The sequence below is a fragment of the Ictalurus punctatus genome, chromosome 4 (genome assembly GCF_001660625.3).
Source record: "Ictalurus punctatus breed USDA103 chromosome 4, Coco_2.0, whole genome shotgun sequence".
NCBI classification, from domain to species: domain Eukaryota; kingdom Metazoa; phylum Chordata; class Actinopteri; order Siluriformes; family Ictaluridae; genus Ictalurus; species Ictalurus punctatus.
Window position 1 is genome coordinate 7,968,070 of NC_071284.1, and position 26,233 is coordinate 7,994,302.

At 39.7% G+C, this 26,233-nt stretch overlaps 1 protein-coding gene across 4 annotated transcripts in view; it reads left to right on the forward strand.

The window, feature by feature from the left end:
* srgap1a (SLIT-ROBO Rho GTPase activating protein 1a) overlaps positions 1-26,233 on the forward strand; it is a 100,369-nt gene that overhangs the window by 32,966 nt on the left and 41,170 nt on the right. For all 4 annotated transcript variants that reach the window (XM_017466342.3, XM_017466341.3, XM_017466345.3 and 1 more), the window contains exons 3-8: positions 7,768-7,930; positions 14,696-14,758; positions 18,141-18,323; positions 20,421-20,549; positions 24,122-24,343; positions 24,952-25,053. In XM_017466342.3, coding sequence (XP_017321831.2) covers positions 7,768-7,930; positions 14,696-14,758; positions 18,141-18,323; positions 20,421-20,549; positions 24,122-24,343; positions 24,952-25,053 — 862 coding nt within the window. The remainder of the gene's footprint in view (positions 1-7,767; positions 7,931-14,695; positions 14,759-18,140; positions 18,324-20,420; positions 20,550-24,121; positions 24,344-24,951; positions 25,054-26,233) is intronic.

The following is a 26,233-nucleotide window of genomic DNA, read 5'->3' on the forward strand; positions in this document are numbered from 1 at the left end:
TTTTCATTGTGTGATATACTGGCCTGTCAGAGTAGAGGCAGTCTAAATACTTATGCAGGCCATTTGAATACGTGTGAAACTCGTGGGGATGAGAAGCCAGGCTTATCCTACCTCAGGCCATAGGCTTATATATGGGAAAGGAAACATCGGAACAAAACACTGACTCTTATGTGGGTTTTTGCCAATTTCACGGCTTTCCCTTGTAGAGTTTTGCAGCGTAAGAAGTCTGGACGGTGCTGCTGTGAATCAAGAGATGAGTGCTAAATGCGCAGCGAAGTTTTGTTGTGATTTTATTAGACATTAGGGTCATAATATTGATTTTATAATATGTCAGAACAAACCCAAATCAAATATATATGTATTAGCTAGCCCATTGGTCAAGGAAAATGCTTTGGTGTTAACTAGGCTAAAAAGTTGTAGGTAATATAATGTAATATAACGATGCATGGCGAACTAACTAGCACTACAAACTTGCATTACACACACAAAAATAATTCAGTTCTTGCTTTCATCTTCATAATCATCTCTCGATTTAGTTAATCGTAGGAGGTGAGTTATATGACAGCTTTGCACTGCAGTTTATTTTGCTCAGTTTTGTCAGTATTTCCACTTACCTGAGTGTTCCTGGTTCAGAAAAGATCTGTCAACAGTACACCCCAAACAAATCCAGTGGGATTTGGAACAAAGAGTGTTAGCTATACTTATAACATTGAGGTGTAATGCACCACCTTGAAGCTCATTAGGTTTTAACATAAACTTTTTTTGTTTTGTCAGCAAGAGTAGGGGTTTTTCCTTTACTGGTTGGTGAAACAACTTGTCCACCAGGCAATTAAGAATTAAGGGCTAAGAGCCCGGACATAAAATCTCCTTGTCTCGGCCACCCAGTCTGCTGAGTTGTCCACCCTTGTCACGGATCCTGCCGATGCCCTGATTTCACCCAGAGAAAGCCTATGAGACTGGAGGAATACTCCCAAAACACAATAAAAATTTGCTCAATACTGCAGTAGTGATTAGCAACTAATATGTTTTGTTCAGCCCTATGCTGGAGAGCATCTTACTTATGCAATGCAGGATTATTGATAAATGATGTTTTTTATGAAAACGGCAAATCTCAAGCTCATGTGGCAACGATATTACATGATCACAAGGTAAAGGTAAGTTTTGATTTGAGGTCGTCTTTAAGCGCAGAGTAAATGGCTTAAATAGGGCTTTGAAGTTGGGATTAAATACACACCTCTATATGTGTGATGGCCTGCAAAGACAAATAGTTATCTGTTCCAGCTGTGCGTTTTATTTAAAGCTCCTCTCCGTTGTCGGCATTTTACTTGTAGCCCAACCTGAAGACTCACAAGATGGGAAGTGAGGAAATCTGCTTGAGGATATAGGGCGAGGAATTCAAACAAAGTTGTCTAATATCCCACCGACAACTTTTAAGTGTTGTCTTGGGAGTGCAGTACGTTGTCTCATGTGAGCACACTTCCTCATGTTTGTGTAGGGCTACTGTGATCCTGAGCATACATACACACACACACAAACATGCACAAACAGGGAGAAAAAGAGGCAGCTGGATCAGCAGAAATTTGGTACTCAATGGATAGTGTTCTTCTATAGCCATGTGGTGGATTCATCCACAAAGGGAGAGTGCAGCTGTTTGCTGAACTAACACATCCGGCTCTGTTTGTGCAGGGAGGTGTACTGAGATGGATGGGGATGGCAACGATCTGATTACATCCAAAGACCTCCTCCTCCACTACCTCCTAGAGTCTTCAGAAAGACACCAGATTTTGTTTGTGTGCAGAACACATGTTTTATGGATTCTGGCTCAACAGTTATGTCCATTTAGGGGATTCTGTGTTGGACTTGTAGCTTTCATATTGGCCATATTGCAAATATCATTGGCTGTATCTTCACCATACATCTATGATACAGTATAAGCACATCACACAGGCAGTTTGTCTGCAGGAGTTCTCGTGAATAAGCTGGCATTCCACTTCCTCCACTAAGCACTCTATACCGGGTCTCTGAGGACCATTTAACGACCATTAGTGCGTCCATTGGCTCTGGCTATATCGTCCTGTCATGCATTATCTGTTGAATGGGGTTCCTTTCCTGTAGGTAAGGAGTGAAAGTAAATTACCAATGTCGCAAATAGAATCTTTATTTTTCTGCTGAGTTGTGATTGACTTTGTGCATTCAGCAGCAATGGAGCTGGGTAATGCAAGGGGAAAAAGGCTAGCTAATGAAAGATCCTATCTTTTGCACCAGTGTTAACACTCTTCTGAGTATTACTTAACAGAGGAATAATGTCATAATCAAGATCGTACGTTTTTGTTAGTGTTGTATTGTTGGTAGAGTCGCCAGCCAGACTTGGAAGTATTGAAGGATAATCTGGTAATTTTTATCTCTAAATGTACTCAGCTATCAAATCTACCCATCTGCTATCACAGCAGAATGTTCGTTGACGGACATTGCAGACAGTTTTAAATTAAATCCAGTGACTGTGTTATGCCTTACTAGAAGCTCACTGGAAACCAGTAAATGAAAGTACATTTAACATGGAAGTATGAATAACCAATCAAATTTCCACCTTTTAAGATTTGAAGCTTGTGGCCAGCAAAGTGTACGAAAGCTTTGCGAACATGTGAGGATGAGACTAGGTTGGTGAAAACTCACTTGACTGCCCCTTTCTCATCGTTTCCTCCACTTTTTGGCTATAACAGACCTTAAATTTCATTACGTTTGGCATTTTATCAGCAGCTCAACAGAGTTTCAAAAGCCCACAACATGGCAGCATCAAAGTGACAGTTTGTGCAGAACTTTTAAAGAAATATGAGCACATCTTGCTTATCTGATAGGTTTTGCACAAATCTCTACAGTGTTTCGGTTCAGCCGTAATCCGCTGGCCAATAGTTTATCAGTAAGATCTAAAATTATGCCAGTCTGGATTTCCTCAAGTTGTTTTTTTGCTGCACTGGGATACTTCTGTCTAATTGCCATTTGCACATGTGTACTCTTGACCTGAAAATGCAGATGTTATGCCAGAACATGTGGGAAACATGTTCGGAAATTCCTGACCAAGGACAGTTGTTCGCAACCCTGGTTTTCGAGTACTTTTGCCTTGCATACTTTGTTTTCTCCTCTCTAACACACCGAATCTGGTGAATTTGATCATGAATAGTAGTTTCACAAGCCAGACCTGTAGTTTTCACTACATATTTCTGGTACTTCAATAAACATGTTCAAAGAATTGCACACTTTACCATGAAGAGGCCAAGACTGAGAACACAAATGACAAATCACAGACTTGCCCTTAGCCCACTGACAAATGTGCAAGTGTATCTCCTGTATTTGCCACTTTTTAAACAAAACTTGGAATAACTTAAAGATAAAGGGAATCTGGGAACTTTTGTTCAGTCCAGAGACTGTATCTTGCTCTGGAAAGTTTCTTGCTTGGAAACTAGTACATACAAGTGCTGACAGCCAACTATATGGTGACACTGTGGGGGCGGAGCTAGTGGCTACCTAAATGTGCAACAGTTATCAGGCACTCCATGGTCAGTTGGAGCATCTTAGATTGAGTCCAGGGTTTGTTGTGTTTCCTTTGAGTGTGTGTGGTATAAGATTCTGGGAAGTCACTGGTGGTCACGGCAAGATTGTTTGGCCAGGCCAGAAGGTCATCTCATTAGGAAACAAAGCCGTCACTGCTTTCTCCGAGAGCACACTGAGGGATGGTCACGTCAGTTAATTCAGTCTATGAAATCCTAACCTCACGTCCTAACCTAACCTCACGTCCGTAACGGAGAGATGTCATGTCCGTAACAATGGGTTTTCCTCATAAATGCGAAAACAAAAATTAAAATAAAATACATATTTCATGTTCTGTGGAGAGCCAACCTTTCTCCATTCGGTTTGTATTAATACTTCTGCTTTGTGCATTTCATTTCACAGAATTTCTACAAAGTATGTCGTCTCTCAAAAACCCGTGTCCTTTTTTTGTCCCGTCCGTAACGCAGGTATATTTCCCTCGTCTAAAAGAGAATTCATGTATATAGACTGATATTTCTCTGATGTCTGGACTATAGGAAAATATAAAAAGATGGTTCAATCTACTGATAATAAATGCATTCTCTGAGAATTTATATTTCAGGTTTTGACTGTAAATGTCACGTCCATAACGCCGGAATTGCTCATTACAAAAGATAACATAACATAACATGACAAATTAGGATCACAGCCTATCGCACTTGACTTATGCTATAGGCTACTATCTGGTGAATTTTTAGAGTATACAACTCCATAGAAGGGAGATGAGACTCAATAAGACTTGAACAAATGAACAATGTGCACAGGTTTTCAACAAGAGAACAGAGAGCACAAACGAATAGCCTAACAAACAGTACAGTTCACTTAGATGATCAGCCTGAATATCTCTGACATAACTGCTTATTTTGCTGTGTGAGCCAGGTGGTTTGTTCATAGAGATGGGGGGGGTGGTGGTGAAATGGAGGGCATGGGGGCAGTGGTGGCTTGGTGGTTAAGGCTCTGGGTTACTGATCGGAAGGTTGTGGGTTCAAGTCCCAGCGCTGCCGGGCTGCCACTGTTGGGCAAGGCTCTGACCCCAGCTTCCTGACATGCTAGGGTCTGCAACGAAAAGAATTTCACTGTGCTGTAATGTATCTGTGATCAATATAGACTCATTATAAACACTATAGGTTGGGACGCTTATGCTTTCTATAGCCTGAATGTTATCTGTTGCTGTTCGAACCTAATGGCTGTTCACCTTCACCACTGTTAACTCGCTGTTGAATTTTTTGGTCATAAATTTTGTCTTTGTCCTTGGACGTTTTAAATAAGCAGACTCGTCGTCCTTGCCAGTACTAAATTCAGGAAGAAATATGATGATCTATGAGCAGTTTATTATGGCACAGTTTTCCTGTTGGTTTGACTTATGTGTGCCAAATTCATATTCCATACAGCTTTAACTACAAGTTAAGCAGGATTTCACTTCACTATTCAGCATTGTCACATGCTCTCCATATGTTCTGCAGTATGAAAGAAAAGTCCCTAGTGCCTACCTACTCAGTATACTGACCGAGGAGTTTCTTGAAAGGTTTTATGGTAATTGCCATCTGACCAAGCCTTCTCGTGCTGCCATAACTCTCAGTCTGAAATCCCCTTCTGCAAAGTGTGCTCATACAGGCTTTTAGTTCAATTACATTATCCATTTCATCCAGTCTGATCTCCCTCCCCATGCTCCCATGCCGGGGTTTTTTTTTTTTTTTTTTAAACTTTGAGGATTGTTTCTTATCACTTTATGCATTCTGTCGTTCCATCCGAGAGATTCACTTCCTGTTTCTGTTTTAAATGTTGTGGTGTTTTGTGAAAGTATGACTGAAAATGTCAACTCAGCTGTTCTCTCTCTCTCTCTCTCTCTCTCTCTCTCTCTCTCTCTCTCTCTCTCTCTCTCTCTCTCTGTGTAATGTCTACGTGGCATGTGGATGTCCGTGTCATACGGTTCAGGGCTGGGATGTGTTGACCCACCTGTTGTGTTGACACATGCCGCCTGTTTTGCAGGCTTGGCCTCTGGACCAAAGGTGATTCTAGCTTTTATACCTTGATGAGAATGCATGATGTAATAGTAATACCTCTGCAGCTGAAAAAAATACGCGATAATAGCAGTATTATTGTTTCAAAATATGAGAGGTTTGAATTGATTAACAGTAATCAGTCACAAGCTTCCTCTATTTTTACTACATCTTGCTGGAAAGCAAGTTAAAGGATAGTAATATTGGAGTGAAACTATTTATGGTTCTCCCTGTGATCGCTGTATCACACTACTGCCTCTTGAACTGTTCAAGAATGACTACCTGTTCATTGTCTCACAACTCCGGCTTGTTAGTTTCAGCGAATGCAAATAGTTGACTAAGAAATTATCTTAGTTAACTTCAGTGATGTGATTGAAGACTCAGATCTGTATTTGGCATGGTTGCTGTATCCTGTTGTAATATTATAGCGTTAGAAACAACCACAGCATTATCAGTCAACATTTATTCCTAACTTTAAAGAACATTTATCCAGATGCTTTCTGGCTAGCTAACTTACTTGGAAGATATCCACACCTCAGTTCAGTTCTTCTGGCACACGGTGTGGCATCAAATGTTCAGTGAAGCTCAAATGAACACAAATCAGTGTGGTGGCTGTTGTGTTACGATTTGCCTATCAGACAAGGGCTTCAGGGTTTTTAACTCTCCATATAACCAAATCCATGTAAATGGCATTGAAACATCTGGCATCATCGAGCAGAGAAAGAGAGATCGTGCAGCAGCATGCAATGAGCAGACTTGTGACCTGAGCAAAGATTCAGGAAAGATTTAAGTCTAAGTTTAGTTCAAGTCTCGAGTGGTTTAGCTTATGTCAAGCCATTGCACAACAAAGGGGAGGAGTTTTTTTAGTGCTGTACCACTTCCTTTGACAGCTTTCAGCAATTTAATTGACTTGGAGAACGTAACCCCAAATAGGGTCTTGAATGGCCTGTGCTCTGGCTTAAGGACTGGTTTAGATTTAGATACTGAGGAAGTACTAAACAGATATAGAACAAGTTACACGCAACTGAAACATTCTCTAAACTATGACAGTTTTAACAGCTTTAAAACAGTGTAAATGTTCGTCTATCCTTATCTCTGTATACCAACACTACCCCAAATATTCCCTTAGCAGAATAAACTTCCCTGAGTTTCAAAGGACTTCATGTAGGCCCAGGGTCCGGGGTTCGATTCCCGCCGGGGCCATGTGTGTGCGGAGTTTGCATGTTCTCCCCATGCTGCGGGGGTTTCCTCCTCCGGGTACTCCGGTTTCCTCCCCCAGTCCAAAGACATGCATGGTAGGCTGATTGGCGTGTCTAAAGTGTCCGTAGTGTATGAATTGGTATGTGATTGTGCCCTGCAATGGACTGGCACCCTGTCCAGGGTGTACCCCGCCTTGTGCCCCATGCTCCCTGGGATTGGCTCCAGGTTCCTCCGCGACCCTGAAGAAGGAGTAAGCGGTAGAAGATGTATGGATGGATGGATGTATGAGATATGTATAGCACTGTATTGAGTGATCATAATTTGGCAAGATTAACAACTCTTCCGTTACTGGTTTTGTCCCCACGTCAGAGGAATCTAAAAAGGTGAATTCAGTTGAATTGAAGGTAATGTAACTAAGGCTGTAATAAATATATGATGAATTTCAGATTTATAAAATGTGCTCTAAAAATGAAAGAAAATCAGAATATCAGTACTTTTACTGATTGCTGAAAAACTATAGCTCCCACATTTAACGCAGTGTTTGCGGTAGCATCCTGGAGGTTTTTAACGATGGTTTTGGAAGGTGAGAGGAAACCGGAGAACCGGGGGGAATGTATACAGGAACTTCCCTCAGACAGCAACCGGAGCTTAGGATTGAACTGGGAAACCTGGAGCTGTGAGGTAGCAACGCTACCTGCTGATAATGATAAACAATTACATTTAATGTGACTAAGGACTAGTCTTATTTTGTTTCAAAGATGTGAATGAATGTATGCTTGTAACAAACAGAGGGGATATAAAAAAAAAACCTAAACTTTAAGATAATTGAGTAATAAAGTGCAGTAATATTATTTGTTCCTTAATTTTCAGAATAATTATGATCATACTTTCCATATTGAGTAAAATAATTGCATTTCGCCATTATCTAACCAACTCTGCTTTCTGTATTCTTACTTTTTTTTTCCTCTTTGTTTGTCTGCAGAAAAGACCAGAACCTCCTTTCCCCAGTGAACTGTTGGTATCTGTTGTTGAACCAGGTGAGGCGGGAGAGTAAAGACCACGCCACGCTGAGCGACATCTATCTGAACAATGTCATCATGCGCTTCATGCAGATCAGCGAGGACTCGACGCGCCTTATGAAGAAGGTTAGAGCTGCAGCTGTCCTGCTTCCTCAATAGACAGACGAGAAAGCAAACAACACGAACACATAAAAGCAGTATGCGTCTTTACATTCATTCTGTTTCCTGGTGGTTAACTGAGCTCCTGAGGCTCCCATGTGGAATCACATCCGCCATTTGGTCTCTTTTAGGTTAGCCCTTTGTTTGGTCTGTGTTCCTTTCAAGTAACTCTCACCATATCCCACATATACACCATACATCTGTTCTGTGCTGTTATATTCAAAGGACTAGAGCGTAAAACACCCCCATTTGAGACACGACTGCCCTTTCTGCAGTTAGCTCTTTGTGAAGCAGGATCATGTGCCTGTACTTTTTGTGGATTTTTGCCGTTCTTTTAAGCAGTGCCAATATTCTCTCGTCAGATTCGCGAGGTGGGTCTGACCATACGGCCTGTTGTGGTTCCACTCTGAAAGAGAAGCTTTAATTATGCTTCCCTCCGGCCGGTTGACGTCTGTGGCCCTTTTTTTTCCCGGAAGGACAACGTCTTTAACGTTCATGCTCTCCCGTATCACTTTAAGTTGACCACGGGACTAAATTACAAGGCCCAAAAGTTGCGGGAAGATGGTTAGAGTCAGTTAAGGGAACTGATGAGCTGTGCTGTAAGACCTCGAGATGGGGAAAGCCAGAGGGTCCCTTCCAAACCAGGGAAAACACTAGCCTTCTCTTAATGCGAGCCAAAATGCCATACTTCTCTCTTACTGTTTCCCTGATGTGATTCAGAGGTACTTATTTTTGTGTTGGATGTTGAGGGGCCTATGATAAAAGAACAGATGTGCCATGTGTGCACCACAGCTGCTTTCAGCAATATGACTGGCTGATACTGGAACATAATAACAGAGATTGAAGACTCATGAGTCATTAATGTACTGTAGCAGAGAATACTTGTGTAGCAAGGTCACAGTCTAACACTATGTGTTGTCCTCATGTATTCTCTTTCCTGCTCGCTCCCTTTCCTCACTGTCTCCAGCTCTGTCATCCTTTGTCTCTCGTAGTGTTGTGACAGTGCACGTATAGGGCAGAGACTATAGGGTTGTACTTCTAAATTGCCTTGAGTTTCATGTGTCATGCTCAGAAATTTATAGCAGGGTTAAAAGTATCCGCACCCTGTAATCAGCGCTCTCTCGGCAGGATTTGACCACAACATAGTTTCAGTAATGATCCTCACACACAGGCCATACATACACACAGCTGGCTCACTGACAGACTGTTAGTCTCTGTGTGTGTGTATGAGAGAGAGAGAGAGAGAGAGAGAGAGATCAGGTCAGCTAACACTGCATGTGCTTACACACAGTGAAATTCTGATCTTTATCTGATTTAGCTAGTTATCAGAATAAAAGATTATCAAGCATTCAGATAACGAAGTACAATGAAATCCTAATGAAGCCAATGAAATCGTTTGAATGTTAGCTTAATAATCAGATTATCCAGCACATGTGTATATATATTGTTATTCCATCCATCCATCTATCCATCTTCTATACCGCTTTATCCATTTCAGGGTCACGGGGAAACCTGGAGCCTATATATTGTTATTCTCTAGCATATTTTGTTTTTGTAAATCTGTGCATGTGCGTTAACGTTCCTGATGAGGGGAAAAAAAGGTTTTAAAAAAAGGATCAAAATAAAGACAGGCTTAAGACAGACAGCAAATTTGTGCAATTATTTTATAATTACTTAACCATGTTAATGAATCTTTTTCAGTGTTATAAATGTATTTCATGAAAGCGTTATTAATATGGAAAGATTGTTTGATGGTAGATTGTGCCTTAAATGATCAAATTGATCTGAAACAATCCATCATCGAGCCGTAGTGAACTAAGGGCGGTTTCGGTGTTATTTCTTCACGCCCCGCAGGCCGAACGAAACGAGGCTGCGGGTCTTGTGCTTGACACATGTGCCATTTCGCTTCCTTCTGATTAGCTGACCTTTTTGAACTACTAAGTAAGCATGTTTCGAGACAGTTGGGTTCTCACTCACAAGCTTTATGCTCTGTACGCTACTACCGCAGGTGCTGCCGCTTCATAAGAAGTGTGAAAGAAGAAGTAGAGCTCAAAATGAATATCAAACGAAAATATCGCAATATATGACATGAAATACTCAGATGAGGATGGGCTCCCTTCTGAGTCTGGTTCCTCTAAAGGTTTCTTCCTCGTATCATCTTAGGGAGTTTTTTCCTCACCACCGTCACCACTGGATTGCTCAATAGGAATAAATTCACACACTTAAAATCTGTATCCTTATATGTATCTGTGAAGCTGCTTTGAGACAATGTCCATTGTAAAAAGCGCTATACAGATCAAATTGAAATGGAAATACATGAAATTTGTCTTGCCAGTTTTTTTTTTTTTGTATCAAGATATTTGAGACAACAGTATTCTGTCTCATGCCTTCCTAATATTTACCAGAAAAACAACCCAAGAGCCACTCATTGGTCGCCAGTAACCTCAAGTCAGTTGTCCTTCAAATTGATAAAAATAAATAAATAAATAAATAAAAAAAATACAAGTGATTCATTAAAAAAAAAAAAAAAAAATTTGTGTTTGTTAGGAAAAATGGAAAAATCGAACACTGCTTTACTTTTTGCTCAATAAAGAATAATTTTCCTCAAGCTGACAGTGCTAGCATCTCACTAGTAGAACATGTGTTTTAAAGTAATTGCTCCATGCTTATAGCAGTGCTACTGAATGAAATATGATTATCGACTGATTCATAGCGTTTTATCAGATTGCACAAGAGCATGTAAACACATTAATTGGAGTTGTTTTTCCCCCAGAAACATTCAAATTGTGTACATTAGTAAACACAATAGTAACTTATTTTGTGGTAAATCTTTACCAATTCAACCTGTACACATAAAGCTTTTGAAACATTTCCCCCCCCCTCTTTACTACATCATTTTCAATCGTCTATTATTCTGAGGTATTTAAAAACAAACAAACAAACAAACAAACAACAACAACAGGAGTTTGGCCTGTACACAATGCAGCTTCTTATTAAAAAGAATGATTATCTGTCTTGACAGTGTGCACTATAAAGTAGCTGTGGTTACTGTGGTGGGGAAAAAAAAATTAAATAAACTACATTCTTAAAAATGTTAAAGCAGCTTTATTTCATTCAACCTCAAACGGAGTTTGGCATCATAGGAATGCTTTGCTAAATGCAAGTATGCATTTCCAGCATGAAGTTCCTTCATGGATGGTCAGGTTTTAAGACATGCATTTTGTTTTTTATTATTTATTCCTCTGGCTTTTTCCGTGCTTGTGGGTTATTTTAGGGACGCAGTGGTCTGATGGGAAGTGAAGGTGAATTTGCGCAGTCCTGGAAGCTCAATGAAAAGAGCACTTTTTCGAGCCGGGTTGCAGAATATTTTTTTTGCACTTTATTTTTATGTACGTGTGTATTTATTTATTTATTTATTAAACACACACGTGTATTGACTAGAAGTTGCTTCTGTGTCATTTTAGTGCACTGTAGCTATAAAATCACACCAAGTTTTTTTAAAAAAAAAAGAAAAGAAAACTGTAGCAAGCTCAGTGTGTCCTCATTTGCAGTATGGTTTGACGATTTATAACCCGCTGCCATGAAGCCCCTGTCAGCTCGGGTATGGCAGCATATTTCACCAGTGCTGATTTATGACTGGGTTTGACACATCGATGCAAATGCTCATAACAATCCCTTGAATAGAGCCGTGTTAGTGACAGCACTAGATAATGCTAGGGCATGGTGTCTGCTTGATCATCGTCTAATTTCCTGCCTTTTGGTGTGCTGCGATGCTCACTGTGTTCATATTTCGCAGCGATTAATGCGGTAAGAATCAGAGGCTTTATACTTCATTTCCAGCTCCACTGGGTGTTACATATGCTGCAGTTCTTCATAAATATCTGAACTAAAGATTATTACCGCATAAATTTCCTAACAGCAAATAGAAAAAGAATAATAATAAGAAGAATTACAATTTGCGACCAGCTAGAAGAAATGATACCACAGAGCCTGTGAATTCTTCATTCTGATTGGTCAGATGGTGTTGAGCACCAGCTGCACAGTTTGTACATTTTATTTTAATGCTAATACATTCTAATACGTCATAGCTTCTACAACCTCAATTCCCAAAAAGTTGGGACGCTGTGTAAAATGTAAATAAAAACAAATGCAATGATTCGCAAATCTCATATCTCTCTGTGTCTGCTTGGGGTCACGTGGACATGGACAGTGTGTATGCCGTCACACAGAGGATGTGCTATGACCCATCAGAGGCATCACACATATGCACACCTGTTTGCAGTGTATAGTTGTGTAGGTATTTAGTTGGATTATTGTGGCTCTTGACCCTCAATGTCAGGCCAATGCTTATGATTTGAAACCACAGCTTTGGGTTTAGGTACACGACACAAACTTAAACCCTAAGGGCACATTTGTGTTTACACAGATAATATACAAACACAGAGGATCGTACAGGGGAGGCTTGTAGGTTTGCATTCTATTGTGGCACTCAGTGTTTACGTGATACAGAATTTTCCATCTCAATACCAAGTGCCAAGATACAAGTGTCTATCATTCGAAAATATCCAGTAAATTTGACAATGGAATAAAACATGAATGAGGTGTGCTGTTATAATAAAAAAAATTTTCCCTCTTTTACCGCATCAATTTGCCAATGTTAACAATTTCTTATTTATTACAGAACAACACGTTTAATGTTGTGGAATGTCTACAAAACAAGTTCGTTCCTGTTATCACTTACGTTATAGCAGCTGTAAACAGCAGCTGCTCCTGCACTAGCTTCTTTATTTCCCCATTGTCTTGAAGTTATGACAAATAAGTGCAGAAAACCCCTAGGTTTTTTCCCGTCGGAAAAATGAAAGTTGACCTCTTTACCTCGGTAACTGACGGTTACAAAGCGCCGACACTGGCGTCTCCTTCCAAAGATGCTAAAACATCTCCTCACAGAAAATGTTACCATGCCAACAAATGAAATCATGTGGAGTGTTTGTCAAACAAATCCCTTTTGTAAATTGTTTCTGCAGAAACAATGCCATATTCTTCTATTCACCTTCTGAGAATTCAGCAGCACTTCGATGTAACAAAACTGAAGTCAAATACTAATCTGTATAATCAGAATTATTAAGGATATTAAGTGTCAAAAAAAATCTTCAGTCAATAAATAATAGCCCTTTTCGCAATATGCGGTCTTCTGCGATCTTGCATCCTTGTGTACATGATTTACGTCATCATCCACCTCTGAAGTTTAATTCCAATGCGCAAGTACCGAGGACACATGAAATTACCGGATGAGTTCTTGATATTGAGGATGCGTCAGACCTGAACGCACAGAACCCACTTGAAGTCCCAGAAGTCATTGCAGCAAACCAATGGCGGATGATGGAATCCTGACCCTTAACTAAGTTTTAACGATAATAATCTAAAAATGCATCTAAAAAGAATGATTTTGGTATATGATTTAGATTGAGATATATATGAAGTTGTTGAAAAGTCTTAATTTATCCCTGAGAAGTATTTTAATTAAACTACACTAGCTTCCATCCTGAGGTAACGGTAAACCCGTTATCTTCGTTTTTTTGTTAACGGGAGGTCGCAGTTGCAAACAGAGAGCTCGCTGCATTAAATCATGCTTAGTTAACTTTAGGTTAATCAGCCTTTTTAAGAGTAAATCTATTAACCAGATGAAACATATTACTTAGGGAGCACTGAAGAGATGATGACCCTGTCCCACTACTACCCATTGCGCAACAGGAAGCTCACGGCACAACTCAAATCGTTCAAAGTTGTGTTTTATGTCCTCCTGTTCTTCCGAGTTCGTTCTTCCAAGGTAGCCTGGCCAGACTGGTCTTCTTTGCGTTCTTGGAATTGAGAAACAGTCATGGTTTCCATATTTATGACCCACTTGGATGTGGTGACTTCAGGAGCAGTTGTTAATGAATATCAGTGCTGAAGCGGTGCAGTATCATATTGTTTCTAGTTATTTTGTACTAACCTGTATCCTGTTTAACCACAGTTACCCTTATATCAGTACTTGTAGAGGAGGTTGAGTTGCTCACTCCTTCACTGAGTTATTGCTGGGAAAGCTCTTCCGAATGAGATTAGTGAAAATATGATCGAGTTAGTGAGAGACTGGAGCAGCCTGTAAGACAGGAAGCCATTACTATAATCCTGCTTATCCACGCGAGTTACAGGAGTGTAACAGAGCTCCAAATGGTCAGGTTCATAAAAAATAAATAAATAAATACATTTTTGAGCTCTGTAATATTTAATTAGATGATTTTGCTTTAGTTTTTTTCTCTCTTCATAATTCCAGTATATGGGGGTGCCTAAACCATGCTTATTGTTGGTTATATTAGTTTCACTGCTCTTGATGCTGAGTGATGCTTCAGTTCAGCCAAAATAGACTCCACTGAATTGCCAGATTTTTAATTTGCAGCAATCTACTGAGTGCAAAAACCCCAACATCTGTCAGCAAGATAAACGCTCTTTATGAAGCATAAAGAGAGAAAATGTGCTTCTGAAACGAACACTTCAGCACTTCAGTAGAACTCACTTATTGTTATAAACTATACAAATTTATTGGCTGTGATTAAATCCATATGTGCCTGATAGTCATGCTCTGTCTGATTGTCATTAAGTATTATGCGTGAAGAGTGTCCATAACAGATGTGTGTGTGTGTGTGTGTTTTTCCCCCTCTCCTTTCCCTCCACCCCCTTTTTTTCTTTCTCTAGAGTAAGGAAATAGCATTTCAGCTGCAAGAGGATCTGATGAAAGTCCTTAACGAGCTCTACACGGTGAGTACTGCAGTAATAAACAGCCTCTTTCCATAGCTCTGGTGTGGTCTTAGGAATTCATAACCTTATCTCCCAGCCAGCCCTAGCCTCAGGTTACACACACCACTGCTGCACACCATGCGTTAATAACCATGCTGCTCCCAAGCATGAAAAGTCCTCAGAAGTCTGTTTGCTGGACTACGACTTTAAATCTTCTTTTTCCTTTTTTTAGCCATTTCAGCCATTGATCATTCCCCTGCTGTAATTGTGGATGTCAAGCTTGCTGTGAGTGCTCTGAAGATTTAGGCACTTCTTATATCCGTGAAGCCATAGCTACATGGAAATATATACTTCGCTGCCTGAGGCACTCGCATACGAACAAACAGCGCTGTGTTTGTTTGTATTGTTCCAAATGGTATAATTATACGATGTTATCCAGATGTTCATCTCCTTCGCCATCTTAAGATAGATTTCTGATCAATCGGCTTTGAAGGGATGATCCGTTGATTCATCTAAATATCCAGAGAAACGCTTGACTCCAGCCATGCAGGGAGCTGACCACCATTCACGTAAAAGCAGCTGAGAATTACGGGCACGCTCTCGACAGGAAATGACACAGCTGATGAGCGGTACAGATAAAATGCTTCCTGTAGCGTTGTACTTTTCATATTGCTCATCAGTCTTTTAGTGTTTGACAGTGTACTCACAGGGGTACTCGGTCAAGGGGATGCGAGCTTTGTTTCCTCTAGTCTAAGAGACTCCAGGCTCCTTCCCATAGAGCTGTTCTACTCACTAACACTGTGGTTGAATTACATTAACAGCTAGAATGCGTTACACGGGTGTGACTGGCTCAACCTTTGGTTTAGCAGCTATATCATTTGATGCTTTTGGGAATCTAGGGTGACATCCATATACTGATAAGGAGGTCAAGACCCTTGGTCAGACCCAAGACCCATTGGGAACGTCTGGGGATCCCCCAGGAGGATCTGGAATGTATGGCTTGGGGATAGAGAAGCCTGGACTTCCTTTTTCCAGCCTGCTGCCACTGCAACTCCCACCAAGAAAGCGGAAGGAACACGAATGAAAAGTTTATTGGTTTTCATGAAATCCGATAATGGCTTTAATCTAGTTTGAAATATCGTAGTATTTGTTTGCATGTCCCCTGGAATAATCTGATAACAGCTGAAATCAGATAAAAATATTTGAATTATTAGTGTGCATGTAGATTTACACATTGTTTATGGCATGCCCTACAACACAAATAAACATTTTGTTCTATTTTAGCAACCGCTGTATGAATTAGCCTGCTAGCTGTCCCTTATTTATTTTATCCAGTATACAAAGCCATGTGGAATCAAGATTAGCAATAGACATCAAACGTTTACTGACTTACGTTTTGTTCTTCTCTTTAACCTGGAGTCTTTTGGACTGTTGCATCAGAAACTCGCCACTCAATCCTGCCTTCAGCTTGTAAAATAACAGGTCTTGCATGTCACTAAAATCAGCTGTTCTAAAACGAGAAATCTAAACACGCTTCCAAACCAGTAAGTGGAGAGCGGGACGTGTGGTTTGGCCCGCCTTCTATCCAATTATACAGCTCTGCATATGAGAGGAGCCAGAATTGCCCAGCAAAACGCTGCTCCTGCTCTATACATCTCCCAACTGTGCTTGTTTTGGTAGCTGTTTTAAAGGCAGGCCTGTGTCTTGAATCCAGTTGTGGCTTTACTGTACCATGTTTTATGAGTTTGGTAAATGTGAACATTGGTTATGGTCTAGCATGACCCTGGATGAGTGCTCTACTTTTGAATTTGACATTGTTTAGAGTCGAGGCACCTTATTTGACATTGCTCTGGAGTCAAGGCACCTTATTGAGGCACAGGTGGAGAAACCTCAACAAGACAGATTACTGAGGCTACGTGTATAAATAAACAGTTGCTATAAGTATGGCTGGGTTATATTGACTGTAGTAGTAGTAACGATATTGTGATCAATTATGCCATGATATACTTTTTCTAAGATATCCCAATAGTCATATCTAACAATAATCACAGTATCTATTACTACCATTTTTGTATTGTATTTTCTTAAACAACTGATTGGAAATGCCTGATTGAAAAGTTGGTACGAAATCATGTTACAAATTAATTATTTCTTTTGGATTCAACACTATTGTTTTACTGAGAGTTTGTCAGCACACATATATTATGGTATATTGTGTCGTGTATCGTAGAACAGTATCGTGATTGGATATAGATTCCATCCCTAGCAATAAGCGCAGACTAACTGTTTGACGATTTATCTTCAGCGTTCCTTACTTTCACCGTTTATTATTCTTGTCATACTTGTAACGTCCCTGAAATATTTACATGATTGAATAACCAATTCTGATGCTTCGATCGCCTGTCATAATCCTGTTTAATGTTGCTGAAACGGTGTAATTAACCACTCGGTACCTGCCTCGTACCCGATGAGTCATATCCTAATGCATGTTTCTGAAGTCATTCTAGTGTTACTAATAGCCCTCTAACAATAACAATGACTCACGCAATAGGAAACAGCTTTTAACAGTTTACCCTTCACAGTTGTGGCTGCAAGGCAAGTTCCAATTTGAAAATGTTCTCAGGTTGTCTTGCCCAGAGCGTGGTTTTTTTTATTTATTATTTTTTAATATGCAGACCCCCTTCCAGAGTGTTGAGTCCTCTCTGCTTGTGGTCCAGGCTTGACTTAGGTGGGGGAGCTGAGGGTGAATAAAGAGCTCCTCTGTTACCCATTAGAGGTGTAGTGTTTCTTATGTTAGTGGACTAAGGAATGAGAATCGCAGTCTCTGCATGCTTTCAGTATTTCATAGTAATAGCAATTCCATGCATGAAAAGTCTTCCCTCCTTTAACCTGGACTGCTGTGTTAGAGCTTTATAGTCAGGAGAACATGGGAATGTACATTTTTTTTAATATTAAAATGTAGATATTTATAGCAGAAGGAGTTATTGGGGGCAATGGTGGCTCAATGGTTAAGATTTTGGAAAAAAAAATATGGGCCTTACAATAGGAAAATTATGAACTTTCCATCCATGGAACCCGTTCTTATTATAACCGTCATTAGATACCAGTTCACATTTTTTATAGGCGTAAAAACGTCCACAATGATGGGTTTTTAGAAAAATTTTAAAATGATGAACCCCCATGTCTATGCTTCAAGGACTTCCTTGGGGTCACTGGATCCCACTACTGGGTCCTTTAGCGAAACCCTATGTGTGTAAAGCTATAGTAAAGCTATGTGTATTAAATGAATTTTGTCTCAATTGTAAGTTTAGTAAAAGCATCTGGCAAATAATTTACTGTAAATGAATAAATGTACTAAGAGCAGAGTGCCTGAACATTTAACCCTGACCTCTTTGCCTCACAGGTGATGAAAACCTACCACATGTACCATACGGAGAGCATTAGTGCCGAAAGCAAGCTGAAAGAGTTTGAAAAGCAGGAGGAGCGGCAGATCGGCCGTACAGGAGACCCTGTCTTCAACATGCGTCTGGAAGACAAAACCCCAAGACGCAGCTTTGTTAAGAAGATCGAGAAGATGAAGGAAAAGGTACAAAACAACATACAAACAATAGGGTTCTCTTCAGACATTTTTCAAAGAAACACAAAGGCTGAGTCAGTGCTGCCTGCCTGACGTGTCAAGGCATTACAGATGTAATCCCAGCCTTTTATGCCTGGGACCTGTTTTAGATGGAAACCGGTAATGAGAAAGAAGGCCTTTTAATTCTTTTAAATGGTCTGGGTTTTTTTTTTTTTTTTTTTTTTTTTTTACTAAAGGCTGTGACAAATGGTTTTATAGCTGTGGGAATGCATGCCCGTTGTTTTTTTTCTTTCTCTTGCCACTTCCTGGAATGGTAAGCGAGTGGAGTGGTTATAATATAGAAGTCAGGGTGAGTCAGTGTCTGTTACAGTTATGTGACTAACTTGCTTTTGTGTGGGATTTGAGCAAGAGAGGAAACAGTAACGGTATAGTCTTTGAATATGTGTTTGTTTACTTTTTAAAAACTCTATTTTTGTCCCATCGGCTACATTTTCCTCTTGTGGTGTTTTGTTGTCTGTCTGAAAAAAAATGTAGCTGGGTATTTTCAGAAGTGACCTATTAAATGCCCATCACCTTAGTAGAGATTGTGTAAAAGATGCAGAGTTTAAATGGACATGTGTAGATATGAATTAAGGAATAAAACACTACAGGGTGTGTTATAGGAAAATAATGACTGACATGGTGGTGTGATGAGGAAAAATTACTCTTAATACCATAAAGTCGAACATTTTTCTATAGCAGCAGATCCTGAAGTGTTTTATTCCTCGTATACCTTAGCAATTTGCCAAAGATGACAATTTTAATGTATCAATGAATGGTTTTTAAACCATTTATTGTTACATTTAATGTTGCGTACCTTGTGAAAAACAGGTGCGTTCCTGTATCACTTATGTCATAGCAGCTCGAAACAGTCATTCCTTCACCAGCCTGTCGATTGATATCTTTTTTGAAGTTAATATGACAAAAAACAAAAACAAAAAAACCCCCCCAAAAAACAGAAATCGCAAATTCCTTTGTCCTGGAAAACATACTGTTAGAAAGCGCTGCCACTGAGGAGTCATTCCAATAAATATCATCTTCACTATATCATTGACTGTGTTTTCTTAAATAACAACAAATTCTTTCATGTTTCTTGTTAGCCTTATATTATGTGGAGTGTCTACTATACAAGTCCCTGTGACTGAGCGGTTACTATAGAAACAATCAAGTGTACTAATAGTCAGTACGTTTACATGGACAACAATAATCCGTTATTAACCTGATTAAGAGAATACTTAGATTAAGAAACTAGCATGTAAACAGCGATTATTAAGGATCTTAATCCGACTAAAGTCATACTCGAAGTAAACACAAATGGAATTAAGACATGTGGAGTATTCCTCTTTTAGTCGCGTTATCGACGTGCGTTACAGACATGTACATACCTTAATCACACCATTAATGTCGTGTGAGAGTTTTCACCGCATTTTGTGACATGACACGATCACACACGGCAGCGCTCAACCGTTTAACGACGAACAAGAGAGCACGGCTGCGTCCCAAACCGCGTACTTACCTGCTATATAGTAGGCGAAAGTCATGCATTTCAGCTACTATGTAGTAGGTAAGTACGCGGTTTCGGACGCTGTCCATGGCCTCAAGCAGTCGTCTATTTTCACATATAGCACGACTAATAATTAACTGCACTTGAAACTTTCGCAAAATTAAAAATGAAACACCAAAAACTGTATACGGTACCATAACGAAGACGAACGGTATGTCGATACGTGAAATTCTGGAGGGAACGTCAGACGGCGTGGGGACGTAATGACGTGTGCCGTTAATCGCTATATGTTCTAGAACATGTAAAACAGGAACATGAAAGGAATACTTGAAAAGCGACTTTTAGATATTATCTTATTCAGAATAAGCTCAATAATTAGATTACTGCTGTCCATGTAAACGTAGTCACTGAAGTAAATACCTATATGAGTAAAAAATTATATTAGTAAATTCCTTCAGACCAATCAAATTTGAAAATCCAACAGCACTGTGGTGTAATAAAGCATAATTCTGTTTGCTATGATTGTCCAATCTCTTATGTTCTATATCTTTTTCTTCCATCAGAGGCAGGCCAAGTACTCTGAGAACAAGCTGAAGTCGATCAAAGCCCGGAACGAGTATTTGTTGACTCTGGAAGCCACTAATTCCTCAGTATTCAAGTATTACATCCATGACTTGTCTGACCTAATAGATGTAAGTAATGGGGAAGTGCAACTGCAGTGTCATCGTTTGTTGAAGATGCTTTGCATTGCATGACCAATAGAACGAAGTGCATTTGATCTTTTTGCGTAAGGCAGGAATGAGTGTTGCTGCCGTATTTACGGCTTAACTTTTGCATTTTCCTTTTTTTATCCACTTTGATCCTCGAATATAAATACACTCAGCAGAAGCTGTGCAACAAATGTGTCAGATTGTGCTTAAGTCAAAGCTCTTAAGACTTCGAATCCAGGAGCGTTTAAACCATGCACGTAATTGCATTTTGGTTTTAGCCTCAGTTCCCCAAACCGCACAGCAAAGCCACTATTAAGAAAGTGCTCCCTGAAGTGTTTTGATAAGGATTTAATATCATACTCATAACACTGTTTGAGTAGAATGAGGAAAAAGAAGTTCAGTTTAAGAACAAAACAAACGCACAAAGAGAAACTGTGGTTGTTGTGGTCATGAGAATGAATCGTCCCAAGAATCGCTCACCCCATATATCCCCCTATGATTTTTTTTAGTTCTTGTTCATTTTAATTTTACAAGAAAATACTATGATTTTAAAAAAAAATATTTATCGGTGTGCTTTATAGCATTTTTCTTCTTTTTCTTTCTTTTTTTTTTTTTTTTTTTGGTTGCCGTGGGCCACTTTGTGTTATAAAATGCCTGCATATTTAAGTTAAAAGTCTCTGTCCCACTTCTGTGATTTCATTCAAACTATGCATGCTGCTATTTCCGTATATACGATTATTTTTGGGATGTATAAAAGTGTCTGCACTTAAAACCCACTTTCTTTGAGTGTCCCTTTTAGGTCACCCCACATCCAGTATGTTCTTGATGCGCTCTGTCCTCCCAGAAGAACCTCTCTCTGTTCCCAATACCATAGCCTAATTCAGAGCCATCCAAATTCAGTTATTTATAATCCAACCTCCTGGCAATATTATTTTCACCTACAAAACTAAAGTGTCTCTGCAGAGGAAAGATCAGCTGTTGGGGTAATGTGTCTATGTTCCATGTGCCTCGGGGAAGGAAACAAGCAGGGTGACCTTGCCTCAGTGCCAGGCTGTCAGAGCCGTCTGAGCAGTGGGCATCAATCTCTGATCAGGCTGTTTACTTCGGATGCCTCTAAGACGTGTTGTCTCAGCCGAGAGAGGGAGAGAGAAATGCTTAGAGCGTAGATTAAATTCACCATCAGGCCTGAGGCAAAGTATCTGTGTAACTCTATTGTCAAAATGTACTGCTACACTAAATCAGCAAGCATGTCCTCCACACTTGTCTGCCTCTGTTTGAGCTGAACATGTAATCATCTAAACAGTCGGCAGACAGAGTAGGCAGAGGCGCACTGGGAGCCAGTATTCTTAGTCACACTGTAATGACAAGTTTCATGTAAAATGCCCTCAATTTCCAGATAGAATGGGTTCTGTGTAATGATACACTTATTGTGGTCTGAAATACAAGTGCGTGATATGTTTGCTAAGTAGCATTAACTATAAACCACGCATAGAGACGAAAGAGGCTGAAGGAAATGTCTGGATTCGAAAAAGTAAATGGTTTGTATGTATACTTTATCATATTGTAATGGTAGTCATTTTGCCATATTACTTTTCACTGTCCTATCTTCATTTCCCTCACTTTGAGGTCAGCGTGACTTATGCTCAGTGTCTTCTATCCGAATCGGAGATGAAATATGAAATTTGCCTTCCAAGGTCAGCAGGGTTTGGGTTCTGCTAGCAGTCTGGATCTGTAGGATAATCAGCATTGAAGGCCAAATAAGGACGCCACGAGCAGTGCAGAAAACATTACAGATTAGGTCATCCGAAGCTGTTCAAAATCAAGGACGTGATTACTGTGTGGTGACTACAGAGACTGATAGCAGAGTGTGTTGTAGTGCCCCAGTCTGCTCATGCCTAATGCTTTAAGAATGTACTATGTTGGCAATGCCAGAATATTCACTTAACTTGTGGAAATCTGCTAATGCTTTTTATACAGTGATCATATATTAGTACATTAGAAATAAATTAGTAAATTAATTAGTACCCTTGACAAATTTTAACATCTATCCATCTATCTATCTATCTATCTTACCTACCTACCCTATCTATATATCTATCTATCTACCTACCCTATCTATCTATCTACCTACCTACCCTATCTATATATCTATCTATCTACCTACCCTATCTATCTATCTATCTATCTATCTATCTATCTATCTATCTACCTACCTACCCACCTACCCATCTATCTATCTATCTATCTATCTATCTATCTACCCTAACTACCTACCCTATCTATCTATCTACCTACCTACCAACCTACCCTATCTATCTATCTATCTATCTATCTATCTATCTATCTACCTACCCTAACTACCTACCCTATCTATCTATCTATCTACCTACCTACCCTATCTATATATCTATCTATCTACCTACCCTATCTATCTATCTATCTATCTATCTATCTATCTATCTATCTACCCTAAATACCTACCCTATCTATCTATCTACCTACCCTATCTATCTATCTATCTATCTATCTATCTATCTATCTATCTACCCTAACTACCTACCCTATCTATCTATCTATCTATCTGCCTATCCTAACTACCTACCCTATCTATCTATCTATCTATCTATCTATCTATCTATCTATCTATCTATCTATCTATCTATCTATTTATCTAAACTACCAACCTACCCACTGACCCTACCTATCTATCCTACCTACCTATCCATTTATCTATCCTACCTATCTGTCTACCTACCTATCTATCCATCCATCTATCCATCCATCCATCCATCTATTCATCCATCTCTTTTGCATGCCTGCATGCATCTCTACCAGAAGTTATATTTTAGCATTTGAGAAAAGGAGAAAATTGCATTTAAAAATCCATATCAAATCCACTGAAAGATGCCCCACCCACCTCTACATTTATCACCTAATCTACTGATGGAAAAACTGTCAAATTTTAAATAAATATATGTTCATGCTAACATCGTTGAGGAAATTACTTCTGGTTAATTCAGTCATTTGTATGCAAGTGCTCTTCTTTATTTCAATGATTATGTGACGGTGCAGAGGCATCACAGACAGTTTGACAGCCGTATACCTGTTTTGCTGTGACTTTCAACTATCCAAAAACATGATAGCAAGGTTTTCGACATCTTTAGGCAGATTGACTGTGGTTACCGCTGAGTTCGTTACACTGCCTGGTTACATTATGTGCTCTTTGCAGGCAAAAAAGCCAAGCCAAGGTTAAAAATTAACCTAAATAAAAACATCCGTCATTTTGGTAATATATTTGAATGTTTTCTTAAAATGAGTATATTGGCAGACTTTTTGCTCAAAACCTGATCTTTTGTCTTTTTTGGCTGTTTTCCTGAACTCAGCCACAGGTGCATCTGATTTGTTTTCCCAAAGCGCCACAGAGTAGCAAAAGGATCCATAAAGTGATCAGATAACGAGGGCGTTGTTTATACACAGATACTGTTATGTTACTGAACTGGTACTGATTAGGAAACACCTCTCTCTCTCTTTACCGTTGTACTTATGCTGAGCAGTGCTGTGATCTGGGCTATCACGCCTCTTTAAACCGGGCTTTACGCACCTACCTCTCGGCTGAGTATAACCTGGAGACGTCTCGTCACGAGGGGCTGGACATCATCGAGAACGCCGTGGACAGTCTGGACCCTCGCAGTGACCGTCAGCGCTTTATGGAGATGTATCCCACCGCTTTCTGTCCTCCGGTCAAGTTTGAGTTCCAGCCACACATGGGAGATGAGGTTAGAAATGCTTTTTCTGTCTCTCTCCAGCACTTTATTTGAAATAAAGGTTTATTTATGTGCATTAGAGTACTCTGGAAAATCTGTTGCGAGTTTGTTGTCGATTGGTAAACATTCACCAACATAGCCATTGACAGTCAAATTTGCTAACTACAGATTTCAAACTACAGACACAAGATATTATACCACAGCCTCTCAAAAACAGTCTTTTTATATATAGTCCAGTTTATATATTATTGTCTATCCTGTGGTTTTAAGAGCTCTGTTTTGTGTTAGTGACAAATTAGAAAAGGTATTCAAATGAGAAGCTGGTTTCAGTGTGGTTATAGTGGTTTCATTTCCCAGTTTTAATATGTCTCAACTGTTAGGGAGTCATTTAAACAGCGAGTCTAAAACCAATCAGATTACAGTTTTTACTCTGGAGGTGTTTATTGCAATTTTATGCAATATTTATCCCTCTTATCATGTCCGTGCCTATTTGACATCTAGTCGCTTTGTGGTTCTGGTGTCCTAGTGAGGAAATCCAGATTTTATTGAATATTGGGCTCATGATTATAAAGGTTATTTTGTCCTTTCATAAGTGTTAATGAGTGTTTTCTCTCCTTCAGGTGTGCCAGATCACAGCACAGCCTCCAGTCCAGGCTGAGCTGATTCTAAGGTTCCAGCAGCTCCAGTCACGCCTGGCCACGCTGAAGATTGAGAATGAGGAGGTCAGCAAGCCTGTGTTCTTCCTTTAGCTATGTTGTAAAACACTATAACATTCCCATTTTGCTTGTGTAGCATCACAAAGAGCCTGGTTGCATTGTCTTATCACAGTCCATACCTCTAGATTTCACTGGAGAGTCTGGTACATTTTCATCGTTAAACTGTGCCAAGAGCCGTCTACTTTAACAAACACGTCAACCAAAGCACAGCACACCTCATGCTATCTAACATGAGACTAGGCTAGTTTGGTGTCGCTAGCCAAGGGGTGGCACAACTAAGCTATAATTGTATGGGTTTAGCTGCTACAGTGCCATGCAAAGTACGTTAGCTGTCCTTACTGTGTGCTCTGCTCATATCATGTTCACGTAAACTGGAACTCATATAGACTTTTACACACCTTGTTTTCCTGCTCAGCATGAGAGGATGTTATTGTTTCAGTTTCAACCCCTTTACTAATAAAAAAAAAAAAATAAATAAAAAATCTGCGTATATCCATTTTCCTCGTCACACTGACTGTGTGAGCTAGCGTTTGGCCGAAATGAGAGCGGTCAGCCAATAAGACACAAGTATTTCCTATGGTCTTGCCTCCATTCACTGAAGGTACAAAATTACAACACTGCTATCTTCTTTTACTCATGTTCAGTTACGTAGTGACAAACCACTCGAAGTGGAGATTTATTTGGAGCGAAAGAAAAAATCTTCAGGGCTACAGCCCCGAATGCCCAGGCCACGTTACGCCCTTCTTGATAAGTCTGCTATAGACTGTTCCTAGAATATCACATTTACTTCTCTGAACACTTTTGTTAAAAGACATATCAATGTTCTGTAGACCATGGCAGATAATCTGAGACCTGAAGCTAAGCCCTCAAAGACTTAAAGACTAAGACCACATGGTTTATTGATGCATTAGAATGAAATGGCAGTAAATTTCCCTGATGCCCTAGATAGTCTGGTGATGTCTGTCTTCTGTCCTCCCTATGATCCAAGCAACACACAGCTGGGTTTCTCTATTACCCCACTTTGATTTTATTTTTTTAACTCTGCCCAATTCTTTTTCCTAAACGTTTATCTAAAGCGTATCCTGGGGCTCTTCAATTTCTGGATGCTTGCAAGTGGTTGGAAAAAAGAGGCTCATCACAGTCATCAACCTGCTTTTTTCTTCTCTGGCTTTCTTCTTTTATCTTC